Source organism: Trichechus manatus, unplaced genomic scaffold (genome assembly GCF_000243295.1).
Source record: "Trichechus manatus latirostris isolate Lorelei unplaced genomic scaffold, TriManLat1.0 scaffold00029, whole genome shotgun sequence".
Taxonomy (NCBI): Eukaryota; Metazoa; Chordata; class Mammalia; order Sirenia; family Trichechidae; genus Trichechus; species Trichechus manatus.
This window is the reverse complement of record NW_004443965.1, coordinates 18,261,123-18,279,030: the sequence shown is the minus strand read 5'-3', so window position 1 is coordinate 18,279,030 and position 17,908 is coordinate 18,261,123. Positions and strand designations below refer to the sequence as shown.

General features: G+C 39.1%; 2 protein-coding genes across 2 annotated transcripts in view; one reads left to right on the top strand and one right to left on the bottom strand.

Annotated features, from left to right (window-relative positions):
- SREK1IP1 (SREK1 interacting protein 1) overlaps positions 1-8,072 on the bottom strand; it is a 55,320-nt gene extending 47,248 nt beyond the window's left edge. Inside the window, 1 exon segment of the mRNA XM_023729606.1 lies at positions 7,937-8,072. Coding sequence (XP_023585374.1) covers positions 7,937-7,949 — 13 coding nt within the window. The 5' untranslated portion in view covers positions 7,950-8,072.
- Positions 8,073-8,218: 146 nt separating this feature from the next.
- CWC27 (CWC27 spliceosome associated cyclophilin) overlaps positions 8,219-17,908 on the top strand; it is a 260,191-nt gene continuing 250,501 nt past the window's right edge. Inside the window, exons 1-3 of the mRNA XM_004374548.2 lie at positions 8,219-8,613; positions 12,943-13,039; positions 16,539-16,651. Coding sequence (XP_004374605.1) covers positions 8,572-8,613; positions 12,943-13,039; positions 16,539-16,651 — 252 coding nt within the window. The 5' untranslated portion in view covers positions 8,219-8,571. The remainder of the gene's footprint in view (positions 8,614-12,942; positions 13,040-16,538; positions 16,652-17,908) is intronic.

Genomic DNA, 17,908 nt, shown 5'->3' with positions numbered 1-17,908 from the left:
ATGATATGATCTTATACACAGAAAACCCCAAAGAATCCACAAGAAAACTTTTGGAACTAATAGAAGATTTCAGCAAAGTATCAGGATACAAGATAAACATACAAAAATCATTTGGATTCCTCTACACCAACAAAGAGAACTTTGAAGAGGAAATCACCAAATCAATACCATTTACAATACCCCAAGAAGATAAAATACTTAGGAATAAATCTAGCCAGAGACATAAAAGACCTATACAAAGAAAACTACGAGACACTACTGCAAGAAATCAATAGAGACCTGCATAAGTGGAAAAACATACCTTGCTCGTGGACAGGAAGACTCAACATTGTAAAACTGTCAATTCTACCCAAAGCGATCTACAGATACAGTGCAATCCCAATCCAAATTCTACCCGCATTTTTTAATGAGATGGAGAAAGAAATCGCCAACTTCATATAGAAAGGGAAGAGGTCCCAGATAAGCAAAGCATTATTGAAGAAGAACAACAAAGTGGGAGGCCTCACACTATCTGATTTTAGAACCTATTATACCATCACAGTAGTCAAAACAGCCTGGTACTGGTACAAAAACACATACATAGACCAATGGAACAGAATTGAGAATCCAGACATAAATTCATCCACCTATGAGCAGCTGATATTTGACAAAGGCCCAAACTCAGTTAATTGGAGAAATGACAGTCTCTTTAACAAATCATGCTGCAGAAATGGATATACATTTGCAAAAAAATGAAACAAGACTCATACTTCACACCATGCACAAAAACTAACTCAAAATGGATCAAAGACCTAAATACAAAATTGAAAACAATAAAAGATCATGGAAGAAAAAACAGGGACAATGCTAGGAGCCCTAACACATGGCATAAACAGAATACAAACTATAAGCAACAATACACAAACACCAGAAGACAAACTAGATAACTGGGAGCTCCTAAAAATCAGACACTTATGCTCATCAAAAGTCTTCACCAAAAGAATCAAAAGACAATCTACAGACTGGGAAAAAATTTTTGTCTATGACAAATCCAAACAGCATCCAATCTCTAAAATCTACAAGATACTGCAAAACCTCAACAAAAAGACAATCCAATTAAAAAACAGGCAAAGGATATGAACAGGTACTTCACCAAAGAAGACATTCAGGTGGCTAACAGACACATGAGGAAATGCTCATGATCATTAGCCACTAGAGAAATGCAAATCAAAACTACAATGAAATACCATCTCACCCCAGCAAGACTAGCATTAATCCAAAAAACACAAAATAATAAATGTTGGATAGATTGTGGAGAGACTGGAACACTTAATACACTGTTGGTGAGAATGTAAAATGGTATAACCACTCTGAAAATCGATTTGGCGCTGCCTTAAAAAAGTAGAAGTATAAGTACCATAGGATCCAGGAATCTCGCTCCTTGGAATATATCCTAGAGAAATAAGAGCTGCCACATGAACAGATATATGCACACCCATGTTTACTGCAGCACTGTTCAGGACAGCAAAAAGATGGAAACAACGTAGGTGGCCACCAATGGACGAATGGATGAACAAAGTACGGTATATTCACACAATGGAATGCTATGGCAATGATGAAGAACAATGATGAATCTGTGAAACATAACAAGGAGGAATCTGGAAGGCATTATGCTAAGTGAATTTAGTCAGTCACAAAAGGACAATGATTGTATAAGACCACTATTATAAGAACTCAAGAAAAGGTTTAAACACGGAAGAAAACATTTTTTGATGGTTACGAGGGTGGGGAGGGAGGGTGAGGGGAATTCACTAACTAGATTGTAGACAAGAATTATCTTAGATAAAGGGAAGGACAACACGCACTACAGGGGAAGTCAGCACAACTGGACTGAACCAAAGCTAAGAAGTTTCCTGAATACAACCAAACACTTCGAGGGACAGAGTAGCAGGGGCGGGAGTCTGGGGATCATGGTTTCAGGGGACATCTAGGTTAACTGGCATAACAAAGTTTATTAAGAAAATGTTCTGCATCCCACTTTGGTGAGTGGCATCTGGGGTCTTAAAAGCTACTGAGTGGCCATCTAAGATGCATCAATTGGTCCCAACCCACCCGACGCAAAGGAGAGTGAAGAACACCAAAGACACAAGGAAAACATTAGCCCAAGAGACAGAAAGGGCCACATAAACCAGAGATTTCATCAGCCTGAGACCAGAAGAATTAGATGGTGCCTGGCTATGACTAGCGACAGCCCTGATAGGGAACACAACAGACGTTCCCTGATGGAGCAGGAGAAAAGTGAGGTGCAGAACTCAAATTCTAGCAAAAAAGACCAGACTTAATGGTTTAACTGAGACTGGAGGGACCCTGGAAGACATGGTCCCCGGACTCTCTGTTAGCCCAAAACCGAAACCATTCCTGAGGCCAGCTCTTCAGACAGAGATTTGACTGGACTATGGGACATAGATTGATACTCATGAGGAGTGTGCTTCATAGCTCAAGTAGATACATGAGACTAAAAGGTCAGCTCCTGTCTGGAGGCGAGATGAGAAGGCAGATAATGTCAGGAGCTGCTTGAATGGACACGGGAAACCTGGGGTGGAAAGGAAGAGTGTACTGTCACAGTATAGGGAGAGCAACTAGGGTCACATAACAATGTGTGTATGAATTTTTGTGTGAGAAACTAAAAGACAAAGAATTATTGACGAAGAAAATAAAGAAATTGCCTATAGCGTAATTTAGGAGTGAAAAAAAAATGAGTGTAGTATAATTTAGATTTCCTACATCACTAAAATGCCATAGTAATGTATTTTAAGAATTTGATTTATCTCAATATGCCAAACTGAAATGTTAATTTGGTTATAGAAAATTCACTACCTTGGCTATGTAGATTTCACTGAAGGACAGAAAAGAGTTTTTGTGCCAAGTACATCATTAACATATTGCCACTTATACCTGGCCAACCTGCATAGGATAGACTATCTATGGAAAATGGAAAATCACTGACATGAATGTCACAGGTAATGTCAACAACTGTGAATGCGAAAGGCAGTTTTTAAAAGAAAGTTAACTTCAGTGATGTTGTTGTTATTGTTAGCTGCCATTGAGTTGTCCCTGATTCACGGTGACCCCATGAGTTACAGAATAAAATTGCTCTACATGGTTTTCTTGGCTATAATTTTAACAGAAGTGGTTTGCCAGGCTCTTCTTCCATGGAGTTGCTAGGTGGGTTTGAATTGCCAACCTTTAAGTGAGCAGCTGATTAAAAACTGCTTGTATCACCCTGGCTCCTAACTTCACAGATACCTGTGTTCAAATGCTTTTTCTCCAGTAACAACTAAGAGTCTAAAACTTTCCCCTCTTTAAAAATCAGAACATAAAAATTCCAGCATTGCTTTAGAATAGGGGTTGCAAACTCAAATACCTTTAAGGGCCTGGCAGATGGCAATGACAGCAGGTTATTTATTGTGCAATTTACATGTACTAATCCATTTAATTCTAACAACACATCTATGAGGCAAGTACTGTTATCATTCCCATTTTACATATGGGAAAATTCAGGCACAGATAGGTTAAATAACTTGCCCAGTATTACTGGTTGTAAATGGTGGTGCCAGGCAGTTTGGTTCCAGAGCCCATGATTTTAACTAGTGTTATGGATTGAACTGTGTCCCCAAAAAGGTTATGTTGAAGTCCTAACCCCTGTATTTATGAATGTTATCCTGTTTGGGAATAGGGGTTTTCTTTTGTTACTGAGGTCATATCAGAGTAGGGTGGGTCCTACGCCTAATCACTTATGAGGGGTGTCTTATAAAAAGAGCAGAATAGACACGGAGAGACACACACAGGGAAGACAAACACTATGTGAGGACTCATCTACAAGCAAAGGAATGCCAAGCATTGTTGGCAGACACCGGAAACTGGGAGAAAGGCCCAGAGAAGGAACTGATAAGGCTGAGATCTTGATTTGGACTTTTAGCCTCCGGAACTGTGAGAACATAAATATTTGTTCTTTAAAGCCATCCATTTATGATATTTTCTGTTACGGCAGCACTAGGTAACTAAGACAACCAACCACTATATACTACTTCACTATCCAGGTAATGCAAATGAGTGAGGTAGGCCAAAGTGGGCCTGTGGCAAACTGGACAGAGCAAGTCTAGTCAAAAGAGGTCAGCTATCTCACCCATTGCTGTGATGTGTGAATATGGGTGTAGCATTGTCAGAGCCTTTGATTTTTCAAAGGAAGCCAGAAATCTAGGTTTGTGTGTATGAAATTCTATCTCCCTCCCAATATAGATTTTTTAAAAATTAGCTGCCTGTGTTTATAAAACCTGTTGGGCCAAACCTAACATTCCAAAAGGTTCAATCCAGGCCACAGGCTGCAGGTTTACTTCTGAGAGCAGTTCATAGCATCTGTTATCTATATAATGGTACACGTTCACATATAATGCTGTGGAAAAATCAACTGAAGCATGTGACCATAAAACTGCCGAGGCCGATTTTTATGTGTGGTTTGTGGAAAGCAGCCTCATTACTTTATAGTCATACCTTGTAATAATCACTAGCAGGACCACCCCATGAAATGTCATGCTGAATCCATACCAGCATTATACCTAAAAATAAAAGAGCAGAACATAATACTTGTCCTCGTTGATAATCACCTCAAAAGGTTTCTGACGGAGCCTTATTTTCTTTTAATACACCATTTGGATCGATTATCTAAGAAATTATTTTAACATTTTCTGTATCTGTTTTCTCAAATAGCACTTGCATTGTACTTCTATAGCACTGTCATGCCTATTATCTCAATTTTTGCAAGGTTTAAGCAGTTTATCTATGTCTTGCCATCTAGCTTAATGGCTCAGTTTAAAATCATTACAGTTTGAAGCATTATTTTGAATTGGAAGAAGGTTAACATAACAGTAATGCTGGTCTAAGTTTAAGGGAATTTCAATAAGGGCATAAAAACTTTGTTCCCTTAAGTAGCACATTTTCTTTACTAAAGTTTTATGAGGAGACAGATTATGACATTGTGCCCCAAGAGTGCCATATATTGTGGGTGCTCAAAACATTTGTTCAAGTAATTAAATCAACAGTGCTATCAGGTTAACTTTGGATGCAGCTGTGTTAATCTGTTAACAGCTGTCTTCCCAAAGAGCATGAGAGCTGATTCAGCCTATCATAATGTCTAGGTGATCTACTGTGAAGGCCAGTCTTTCTCTGCTGGCCCCTAAATGTTGATGTTCCTGAAGCTACAGGCACAGACCTTCCCTTTACACTCTGCATACTTCTCCTGAGTAAAGTCATCTGCTCCCATGGTCTTGTTGTTAGGTGCCTTTGAGTCAATTCCGACTCATAGCAACCCTACAGGACAGAGTAGAACTGCCCCATGGGGTTTCCATGGGGCACCTAGTGGATTTGAACTGCTGACCTTTTGTTAGCAGCTGAGCTCTTAACCACTACGCCACCAGGCCTCTCCCATGGCCTTATCTCCTATTAAATGTGTGAAGACACCCAAATCATCATCTTTGACTCTGGTTTGTTTTCTAAGCTACAACTTTTACCTCTAACTGCCCCCTAGATATTACCATTCTTAATCTGAGGACACCTCAACACAACATGCTTCAAACTGAAGCTATCTTCCTCCTAATCCTGCTCCTTCTCAGGTGGTGTCTATATCAGTAAATGGGTCTACCTAATTGCCTAAGGAGCACTGGTAGCACAGTGGTTAGAGTGCTCAGCTGCTAACCAAAAGGTCAGTAGTATGAACCCACTAGCTGCTCCATGGGAGAAAGATGTGGCAGTCTGCTTCCATAAAGATTACAGCCTCAGAATCCCTATGGGGCAGTTCTACTCTGTCCTGTAGGGTTGCTATGAGTCAGAATTGACTCGACGGCAATGGGTAATTGCCTAAGTGAAAACTAGGTCAACCTCATTTCCTCTCTTAGCCACACACACGGAATCAATTACCAATTCCTAGTGATTCTACCTCCAAAAATGTATCTTCAAACTGTCTCCTTTTCTCCATTCCTACTGACACCATACCTTAGTCAGGCATCATCATGATCCAACAAAATTAGTCCTAATTTGTTACTTTTCCTTCCAATTAACTCTCCTCCCATCAACTGTGCAGCCAGAACAATCCAAGACATGAATCTGCTTAAAAGCTTTTCAACTGCCCTTAGAATAAAGTCCAAACTCCTTGTCATGGCTTATAAGGTCCTTCAAGCTGGAAATTACCTTATAAATTATACTATGAACCAAACCCGTTAATGTCGAGTTGATTCCGACTCTTAGTGACTATGTATAGGACAGAGTAGAACTGCCTCATAGGTATGGTTATGAAAGTTAAATGAGATGCTTGGCACAGTGTCTGACACATCTGATACACAGTAAATGCCTAGTAAATATTAGCTACTGTTATTATCCCTCTAGTTCATTTCTCACTTGTCTCTTGTTTCTATTCTGATTTCCATCCACGGTAAATATCTTTAATGTCTTTCTCTTACTGGGCCTTTACATAGCATTCCCCACCCCCCAATCTTCAGGTCTTATCTTAAATGGCACATCCTGGCTCCTCCTGTACCCTGTTAGGTGCCCTTACTATGTGCTCCTGCTGCCATAGCATTTGCCCCACTTTCTGGTACTATTTTTTTTTTTTCTCTTCACAGATAGATTGTAAATTCTGTGTGAAGAAGGACATGTCTATCTTGCTCACCATTGTATCCCGTGTGTAGCACAGTGCCTGGCACACTGTAGACACTCAATGAACATTCGTTATGTGTATGAATAAGTGGTACTTTATTCTCTCACACGGCCCATGTGTTCCACTCAAAGTTGTAAGTGGTAGGAAAGCACAAACTTCTTACAGCTATCAGCAAAATACATTTCTGAAAAGGCTGCCACAGGTCAAAGAACAAGGTCAAATAATACTGGGAAGCTAGGTCTAAGCAAAATCAGGGTTTCTGAAACTTACTACTTCTCAGAATTTTTTCTATGCTAAGTGTATTGTGAATTTCAGTACTGTGTAAACTTCCTCTCAAAACTTCAGCAACCATTGTTCCACGGAACACATTGTTGCAAAACCTGGTTAAGGAGATTCCTTTCCCTACTAGACCTTAAAAGTAAGGTGGTAGTTGTGCAAGAGTAAATCTCTGAAGCACTAAATCTACAGTGTTCACCGTTTTTAGGTCAGTAACCCTGGTGGAGCAGTGGTTACTCGGTTGGAACCCACCAGCTGCTCCGCGGGAGAAAAGACCTGGCGATCTGCTCCCATAAAGATTTAAGCCTAGGAAACTTTACGGGACAGTTCTACTCTGTCCTACAGGGCCACTATGAGTTGAAATATACTTGAGGGCATATGACAATAACCCTTTATGGACACAGAATCTAAGAGCTGGAAGGAACCTTAGAGATAAGTAACAAAGTTCCTTCTTTTACAGATTCGTAAATTGAGGCCCTGACGGGCAAAGCGACTGGTCCTCGGCCACACCACAACGACGTTACACAAAAGGAAAAGTTGGAAGTAGAACCCCAGTCGCCCGTTTCATCCCTGCGACTTCCACTGCGAACAATGCCTCTGGCTACTCGGATCCGCCAAGTGCTCCCACTTAAAAAAAATTTTTTTTTTGAGCCATACTAAAGGGCAGGTCAGTTTTTCTAGGCCACCCACCCCCTTAGGCCTACGGGTACTGCCCCTCCCTTCCTCTTTCTTCCTTCTTTAAGCGTGCCCCGTAATCCCAGAACAGCCGGGGCCTGGTTTGGGGCGGATGAGATCCTTTCTTTCTTATCAGTTTATTTTTGGAATCAAAACTTTTCTCTGGAAACGAAACTACCTGCGCTTAATTTCAACGTCTCCGCCTAAAACGCCTTGGGCACTATTCTCTAACCCACAGCCCACTCCATCCCACTCCCTTCCCCTCCCGGAACCAGGGGCCCTGCCGTCGGTCTTCACCTGGGACTGCCATGGCGCTGGCAAAAGGGATCGCTGGAGCCCTTGGCTCTCAAGGGCGCGCTCGCTTCCCACCAGCCGCGAGGACAGCGCACAGCCAACGCGCCCTCTTCCTCCCACCGGCGCCGCTAAACCTCCACTACCTAGTCCGGGAAGGCCCTATAAGCCTCTGGCTATAGCGGAACCAAGTAGCTGTCGATGCAGTTTCCGTGCGAGTCATATTGTAGAACACACATGGACCGAACCATTAGTGCCAGCTTCGGGGGATGGGTGTGCCCTGCATTCTCCTGTAGTGAAAGGGAACACCAACAAGATATGTATATAGTTCCTTTAAATATTTTGGTACAAATTACATTTAAGTAAGATGTTAAGACTCTTTTCTCGTTCCCGGGAAGAAATTGGAAACCCCTTCTCAGGGTTAGCGGTGCTGGAGTCCGGGAGCAACATGGCGACGTCCCTGAGGTGCTAGTTTTGGGAAAAAGTAGTTTCGGTGTTGCTGTCTTGCAGGTCATCAACTGACTTGTAACTTTCCGCGACCACCCGACTTAAGGAAACGTGCACGGGTAGGCGGACAGCTCTAGTGACCGGCGGTCAGCTCTCCTTTCTAATAAGGAGCAGAGTCCTGAGCACGGACCAGGATGAGCAACATTTACATCCAGGAGCCTCCCACAAACGGGAAGGTGAGAGCCTCACCTAGGGTACCTGGGCTCCCCAAAGTGAGACCTCCCCAGTTAGGAGACTTTGGGGTCTTACGGTGGGAAGAGACCAGAGATGTCTTTCCCTCTGCCTCCGAACACGATTGCGTCGAAAACCGTGTGTTGGGGTTGCTCAACATATACTTGAAAGGGTCTTCGGGTGGAGATTTCTCAATCTACCAACACTCTCGCCTTATTTCCTGCTCTCAGCTCATTCTGGTATTTTCTAGGGTCTCAGGTTTTTAAAAGTACATTTTAAAATTTGACATATTCTTTACTTCATTTGGAGATCTCGTTCACCATTCGTTCCACAATCATTTATTGAACGTCTGCTAGGCACCAGGCACTGCTTTATGCTCTGGGGCTACAAAGATGGGTGGGTAAGGCCTAGTTGTTGCCCTGGAAGAGTTTATTGTTTAGTTTGGGAGACAGGAATAGAAAAGAAAAACTTTATGGTCGGTGCGCTGTGGAGAGAGGAGCATATTGCTATGGCAGTACTGAGGAGTGAGGAACTGAGAAAGTTGGGAAAAGCTTCATGGAGAAGTTATCTTTTTAGCTGGTCTTAAAACATGAGATGAGTGTTAGAGTTGGGAATGGGGAATGGGGAATGTTTTCCCACATTTGAATGGGAGAATGATCCGTGATAGATTTGATGGTTAAAAAAACCCAAGCCAAACCCGTTGCCATCGAGTCAACTCTGATTTGATGGTTAAGGTATGTCAATCCCTGCCCAAGGTGTTTGTATGCAGAGTGAGGCAGAGGAATCTGCAGTCGAATAAATGTCACCTGAATTCTTGGAACTGAGACCTAGTTTATATCACATACAAAATTTGATGAACCAGCATAATGAAGAAAATAATGTGACTAAAAGTAGATAGTTGAATTAGGATAAACTAAATTTGCATAAGTTACAATTCTGTTGCATGATTGTATCGTAAATTATCCAATATTCTATTGAGGGACATTTGGTAATGTAACAAGGGCAATTTGAAAACAAGAAAAACAAAAATGCAGTAGTGGATATCTACAGCAAAAATTTTAGTGGGTATTTTGGGCAGAATAATTCTTTAAATTCTTTGTTTTTTGAACATCTCCTGGGCATTTCAGGTTAGCATTTGCTCCCTCTCCCCATGCACACATCATTGTGAAAACCCAAAATACCTACCCCCTTTGTATTTCCAAATGCTTCTTGGGGGTGATGTCACCCCAGTTGATAAACACTGGTAGAAGATTGGATAGATTGCCTGTCCTGCCAGGTAGGGCCTTCACTTATGCTATTATTTGCTCTGATATGTTCTTTTTCCTGCTCAAATATCACCTTAGCAGAGTAGTGTTTCCTACAGAACCCACTATGAAATAGAAACCTCATTCCTGCCTAGCAACTCAGCATTCTCTACCCCCTCACCCCGCCCTACCCCTTACCCTCTTCAGTGTTTTTGATAGTTGTTGTTAGGTGCCCTCCAGTTGGTGCTGACTCATAGCAACCTTATATGTAACAGAACAAATGTTGGTCGGTCCTTCGCTGTCCTCACAATTGTTGCTATGTTTGAGCCCGTTGTTGCAGCCACTGTGTCAGTCTATCACATTGAGGTCTTCCTCTTTTTCACTGACTTTACCAAGCAAGATGTCCTTCTCCAGAGTCTGGTCCCTTCTGATAACATGTCCGAAGTAAGGAGCACTCTGGCTGTACTTCTTCCAAGACAGATTTGTTCGTTCTTCTGGCAGTCCATGATACATTCAGTATTCTTCGCCAACACTAGTGGTTTATAAGCTGGTTATTACACACCTCAGGGGGGTGTACAAAACCATCCAGCGAGTATAGGAAGAAAATCTTCATACTTCTATTTGTATTTATTTTCTCCTTTAATTTTTTAAATGTCATGTTTTATATGTATGAAAGAACATAAGCAATGATCATTGGAGATCATTGCTTTACAGTTACAAGGAAGAGAAGACATGTCCAGGTTCCCTTTAACAATAGTGCTTTATTTCAAGTATGTTATTAGGTGCCATAGAGTCGATCCTGACTCATAGTGACCCCATGTGACAGAGTAGAACTGCCCCATAGCGTTTTCTTGGCTGTAATTTATGGAAGCAGATCATCAGGTCTTTCTCTACAGAGCCACTGACCTTTCAGTTAGTGGCCTAGCACTTAACTGTTTGCACCACCAGGGCTCCTTTAAGTATATAAGGGGAAAATGAAATAGGACAGGCATTATCTTTTTAGGTATACTGGGATGTACATCAGGTCCGTGGAAAATCAGATGTTGCGCAGTGTTGTTCTAGATACAGTCTGAGGTGGAGGGAGTTACTCAGCCTCTCAGTTTGCATTCCAACTGTATGCTTCCCGAGAGACTGAGAATCCAATTGGGTTGGTTTGTCACCATATGGAGTGTCTCTTTTGGGCATTGTTTCGTACTACGCCAAGTTAAAAGGTTGCTTATATCCAGCCAATATATGCTTGCCTTTGACTTAGGCACTGATCCCTATTCAAATCAGTTGTGTTCAGAGTAACCTGGAGATTTCTCTTGAGATATATGGCAGGGCCAGGTAGCGTTTGGCTCAAGCCATTCACTGTGTCAAGTACCTCAGATAAGTTACTTTATCTGAGTCTCTGTTTCTTCATAAGTAAAATGGAAGTAATGATACCTTGTGGGTGAGGATTAAATGGGATGAGACATGTAAAGTGTTGGACACAGAAGCTGACACATGGAAAGCATTTAACAAATGCCCCCTTTTTGTAAAGGAAGTTGAGTGGATTGAGAAAATTGTGCATGTTGCATTTCTAGTTCTTTTATATTTTTTTTTAGAGTTAAGGAAACCATTTTAAAAGCTACCACAGTATAGATATTTTCACTCCCCCCACCCCATGGTTGTTGAAGAAGAGAACTATGTAGCCAGTAAAAGCCCCAAAAGATACAATGATTTCATCAATGTTATATAAATTTATTGCCGTATATCTAGGCTTCTGAAAAAGAAATTCAAAGGCAATGTGTTGTAGTAAAGGCATTGCCCTGGGAGGGAGGAGAAAACCAAAAAACCAAACCCATTGCCATCAAGTCGATTCCAGCTCATACTGACCCTGTAAGGACAGAGTAGAACCACCCCCCTAGGGTTTCCAAGGCTGTAATCTTTACGGAAGTTGACTGCCACATCTTTCTCCCGCGGAGCAGCTGGTGAGTTCAAACCTCTGGTCTTTTGGTTAGCAGCTGAGTGTTTTAACCACTGCGCCATCAGGGCTACTTGGGAGGGAGGAGAGCCAAGTGCTATTTCTGCTTTGTCATTAACAAACTCTGATTAGGGACAATTTACAATCTCTCTGGGTCATCTGTAAAAGGTGAGGACTGATTTGAATGATTTTAAAGCTTCCTTCCGGTTCCAAAAAAGTATGCTTGTGGAAATCAGGTAAATGAGTTTTGGAAAATAAAAAGTGTGATTTATATCAATGATATTGGCTTCCCATGAAAATAGCCTCATTTTAATAAAAGTTACATTGTATCATCTTTATTTGCAAGAATATTCTAAATGCAGTAGTCACAAGTTATGTTACTGATCTGCTTTGAGACACTGGGGAAAAAATAAAACAGTGATACTGGAGAGATTGGACTCCAGCTGTGCCACAGTGTTCAAATTTTGAGCCTGACCTTCTTTTTGGTTATTAATAAGACAGTTATAAGCTGTTTCCTCAGCTTATAGGGGTTTTGACTGTTGTTGCAGCACAGTTGGTCCCACTACGGAGTAACTGTCTATGAGCTGATAGAAAGGAGGCTATCAAATGATTATATTTAATATAGATGATTTTTAAGGCATACCATTTTAGTAAATACTAAACCTAGAATTAGATTAAAAATGCTCCTTTGTAAATTAGGAATAGCATGATTTTAAACGAGCAAGTAGAATGTTTATACGTAAAAGGATAATTTTAAAATTGTCTTAAAGTGTCGCAATTTCATTGCTGTCTAATTTCTTAATTTTCTGCACCAATTTTATTGGAAGTGACACAATGGGAAACTTTCTTGATTATAAAAAGTTTGAATCATTGGTTTTTAAATGAATAAAATGTGATTAAAACAGGTACATGGTTTTTTTTCTTAAATCCTAGATTATTTCTGAAAATATTATGTTGAAAGACATAAATGTACAATGAATTGTAGTGAATATTTGAAATTTTGGTGAGTATTACAACAAAAGCCAAGCAAAGTTTCTGATTTTTATTTTAAAACCCACTAGTGAATGCTACAAATTGAACAGCCATTTAACTGATTATCAAGCAAAATGATAATTTAACGTAACAATGTAATATTCCTTCTACAGGTTTTATTGAAAACTACAGCTGGAGATATTGACATAGAGTTATGGTCAAAAGAAGCTCCTAAAGCTTGCAGAAATTTTATTCAGCTTTGCTTGGAAGGTAATCATAACTTTTGAGTTTTATTCAGTAGGGTGAATTTTTGTTAATTTAAAAATAAACTGCAGTGTATTTTTTCACAACATTGAAGACTAGTGTTAAATTGATATGAATGGTATGATGTTGAGCTATGTGTCAGGAAACAGAGAGAGGAAAATTATTCCCCGAATAAATCTGTATACTTTTAACAGAAAAATTTATCTCACTGAAGAATACTTTGATCCTTTTTGGTCTCCTTTGCTAGCTTCTTCTTTCTTTCATCCTCTAAATATGGGTGTTCCCGAAAATTGCCTCTAGGTCCTTATTCTCTTCGCTCTTCAGTTTTTACCTTCATCCAAATGACTATTAAATTTAAAACTCCAGCCATTTCTTCTTTCTTAGGTCCAGTTTTACATTTCCAATCGTCTAGTGAACTTTTATACTTGAGCCTGTTACTGTCAGCTCCAACTACCAGTTGCTGTAAAGTCAATTCTGACCCATGGCGACCCCATGTGTTACAGAGTAGAACTTTGCTCCATAGAGTTTTCATGTTTATGACCTTTTGGAAGCAGATTGCCAGGCCTTTCTTTCTGGGTGCCTCTGGATAGGTTTGAATCACCAACCTTTCGGTTAGTAGCTGAGTGCTTAACTGTTTGTGCCACCCAAGGACTCCCAGCTCCAACTAAACTAGTATGAAACCAAACTTAATCAATATCTTCCCTAGACTGCTTTGACTTTCACCTGCGTGACTGCAATTACCTTTTACTTGGTCTTCCTCTCTCTCATTGTTAATCTCTGTACCCTCTTATTTATTCATTTGGTATTTGAATCCTTAGGCAGCATGACTCCCTAGCTTTCTAACTTTATTTCTCATTGCACCCACCACATGGTTTCGATGGACCATTCTCTTTATTTCCTGAGTAGTTCCTTCTCATTTCCACTTTCAGCATATCCTCATAGTAGTTCTCCTTTCTGGAATACTTTCTCTTCCTTTCTTTACTCTTCAGTCTTACCCGTTTTTAAATGGCTGCTCAAAATTCCACTTTCTCCATGAAGCTTTCCATCCAGCCTTCAGTGATGTTATTATGAATATCTGTAATATTTTTTACATTTAAGTTGTATAGTGACTATTTTTCTTTTTATAAAAAGTTTGCAGAATTATATATCTACCTGAGTGTTTTTCTGTTCAGAATATTCTCTTAGGGAAACTAAACATTCCACACACTTTTGGAGCTTCTTGTTGGCTTTTAGAATACACTGCATATGGTTTTGTATATCTGTAGTGGTAAATCATTGTCCTTCAAATTTATATCTGATTTTTAGAGACAGACAAGGTTATTCAAGGTATCAGGAAACAGCATTTTGAGTCAGAAGCAAGATGTGAAACAGAATCCAAAACAACTAGTAGTAGGGTACAATGAGAGCTCTCCAAATACATAATTAGGTAAATATATAATTTACCAGGGGAAGGTTTAAGGAATAAAAAGTACCTAGACCAAAAAAAGAAAAAAAACAAAACTCCAGAAAAGAAAAAGAGAAAAGACATCTGCAAACACCATTATTAATAATTGCTATGTCAGGCAGGAAGGAAATAGAGCCAGACAGGTGGTTCAGTCAGAGAATCCTCAAATAACTGTCAAGAGAGCTGAGAAACACAGGAGACACAGAAAAGTCAGACCTGTTTCTGGAAAGAAGTTTTAAAGAATTAAAAGCTCAAATTTTACAGAAGGAGAGTGAAAGTACATAAACATTAGAAAGAATGAATGGTAAATTGCAATCTATGACCAGGTGAATGGAAGAAACAGAAAACATCTGGATACAATATGACAATGAAAAAGAAATGAGGTTCATAAATGATGTTGAAATTCAATGACAACAAAAAAATTATTTCCGTATTTTTAAGACTAACCAACTAAGTGTATAATTCAGTGGCGTTTAGTATGTTCACAGTGTTGTACAATCACCACTTCTATCTAGTTCCAAAACATTTTCATCACCCCAAACAAAAACTTCATACCCATTAAGCAGTCACTCCCTGTCCCTTTCTCTCCCAGCCCCTGGCAACCACCAATCTGTATTCTGTCTCTGTGGATTTACCTATTCTGGATATTTCATATATTTCACTTAGCATAATGTTATTGAGGTTCATCCATGTTGTAGCATGTATCAGTACTTCATTCCTTTTTTATGGCTGAATAATATTCCATTGTATTTATATACCACATATGGTTACCCACTCATCCGTTGATGAACATATGGGTTATTTCCAGCTTTTGGCTATTTGAGTAGTGCTGCAATGAACATTCATATACAAGTATTTGCTTGAATACCTGGTTTTAATTCTTTTGGGTATATACCTAGAAGTGGAATTGCTGGGTCGTATGGTAATTCTATATTTAAATTTTTGAGGAACCTCCAAACTGTTTTCCACAGTGGCTATAGCATTTTACATTCCCACCGGTAATGTATGTGGTATTTCATTGTGGTTTTAATTTGCATTTCCCTGATGACAAATGATGTTGAACATTTTTTCATGTGCTTGTTGACCATAATTGCTACTTTTTAATAAAAACTCTCTGATCTAGTCAAACCCTAATTCTTACCCTTCCACCTCCACCAAATTCTTTGCTCATGCTTCGCCTCCTTGAGATGTCGTGCTTCTACCATACCTAAGTTAACTTCTTCCTCCTCCATGAAGTCTACCTGATGTTCTGGGTTCCAGATAATAAGTACTACAGTATGGAAGATCATATATGATCTCTTCTGTATGTTTACAGATTCTAAATTATGTATTTATATATATATATAAATAATTTTTTCTATCATTTAACAAACTGAGAGTCTAACTGAACTCAATTATATATTGTTTTATTATTCGTCTGTTTTATTTATTGGAAGTTTCTTGAGAGTACATTGATGTGCTAGACATATAATCAACTAATTTTGATATATTGTGGTTTTGTATATGGTTTATATATTAATTTTCTATGAGGAGAAGAGGAAGAAGTAGGAAGTAAGGCATTAATTTCTACCAGAGTTTCTCAACTCAGCACTACTGACATTTGGGGCCAATAATGCTGTATTGTGGGGGCTATCCTGTGCATTATAGGATGTGTAGCAGTATCGTTGGTCTCTATCCACTAGATGCCAATAGCATCCCCCAGCTGTGATAACCAAAAATGTTTCCAGTGATTGACAGATGTTTCCTGGAGGACAAAATTGTTCCCCTCCCTCCAGTTGAAAACCACTGATCTATACCAAAATTCTAATATTTATTTTGAAAACTGTAATCCAGTGTTTGAGAGAATCCTGGAAATAAAAACAAAACAACAACTATGGTTTCTTGTAGAGGTGTATGCTGTTTTGTGTAGATAGTCTGTTATTAAGTAGGGAAGAAAAGGTTTCAGTTTGGGAGACTATTAACGTTCTGAAAAAAAAATCTTGTGGCTCAAGCTGTATTAACTCTGATAACTATTAATGCACTGTTTCAAACATTAATAAATTATTAAAAAATTTTTTTCAGCTTATTATGACAACACTATTTTTCATAGAGTTGTACCTGGTTTTATAATCCAAGGGGGAGATCCTACTGGCACAGGGACTGGCGGAGATTCTATCTATGGGGCCCCATTCAAGGTGAGACTGAATTATTATTGTTATTTATCTGCAGTTCAACTTGGATTGCTTAATTGAAAATGATTGTACCCCACGAGAAGAAAAAACACTTCACATTAGTACCAAAACCAAATGTCTGTCACATGTTTAGGATTGTACAGAAGTAAGACCAATACTTTATCTATAAAGCATTTTTTTTTTTTAGTTGTCTTATGATAGACTATTATGCTAGATTGAATTCAGGTGGAGATAGAAGTGGCTGTGAGGGAAATGCGAATTAGAAAAAAGACTGTATGGCATACTTCCCCATGTCTGACTGTATCTGATCTCTACAGCTCTGTAAAGGTAAGTTTTCAGAACATTGCATATGCTATCTTATTTTAAAACACTTTATTTAGATACTACATGTATTAGGGTTGCTATGAGTCAAAACCGACTTGGCGGCACCTAACAACATGTAATTCATTCTAAATTGTACACAGTAGACCACTATAGCACAAAATGCATGCTAGAATGAAAATGACAAGGAGAACAGAAGAAAGAAGCAACGTTAAAAAATTTTTTTTTTTTTAAAAAGCTATATCAATCAAGAACAGGCCTGTGATTTAACTGCCAATATAGATCTAAGAACAAAAAGAGTTAAATGTCATAGATAATATGTTTAGAATAACAGTGGGTTCAAGTAAAAGCTAAAAGTTGTGGTTTTATTAATTTGATGGCACCAATATCATGTTCTTTGAATGAAGAAACATTAATAGCTTTTAAAATATAGGCGTTTTTGAAGGCTTTGTGTTTATACTGATTGAATAGAGTGTCTAGAGGGAGTGTCCTTTCATCTTTTCCTGGGTCACTGAGTGATTCTCGGGAAAAATACTGGAACTGTTTGGTTTAATTTTCAGATGACAATGGCCTTAGAAAATATGGAATGGCTATTAGAAAGTCTCAAATGTCACTGGTATACTATTTTATATTTTACCAAAGCGAGATGTCTCATGATTTTAAAGCCTCCATCTAGCAGGAAGCATTCCTTTATCCTATTGTTTGGTGTAACAAAAGAGCTCTTTTTGATGATTCCTTCCTAACTTGTAATTTTTGCTTGATTATTTTAGGGTTTTACAGTTATCTTGTTAAGTTTTTTAATTAGGTCATTTTTAATATAATATAATGTAAATATTCCAGACAGGATTCTTTGAGTACAGCTGTCTTGAGAATCATTTATTGAGGACAAATAACTTCCTTTATGAAAAGCATTGATTACATAACATGGCTGCATTATGA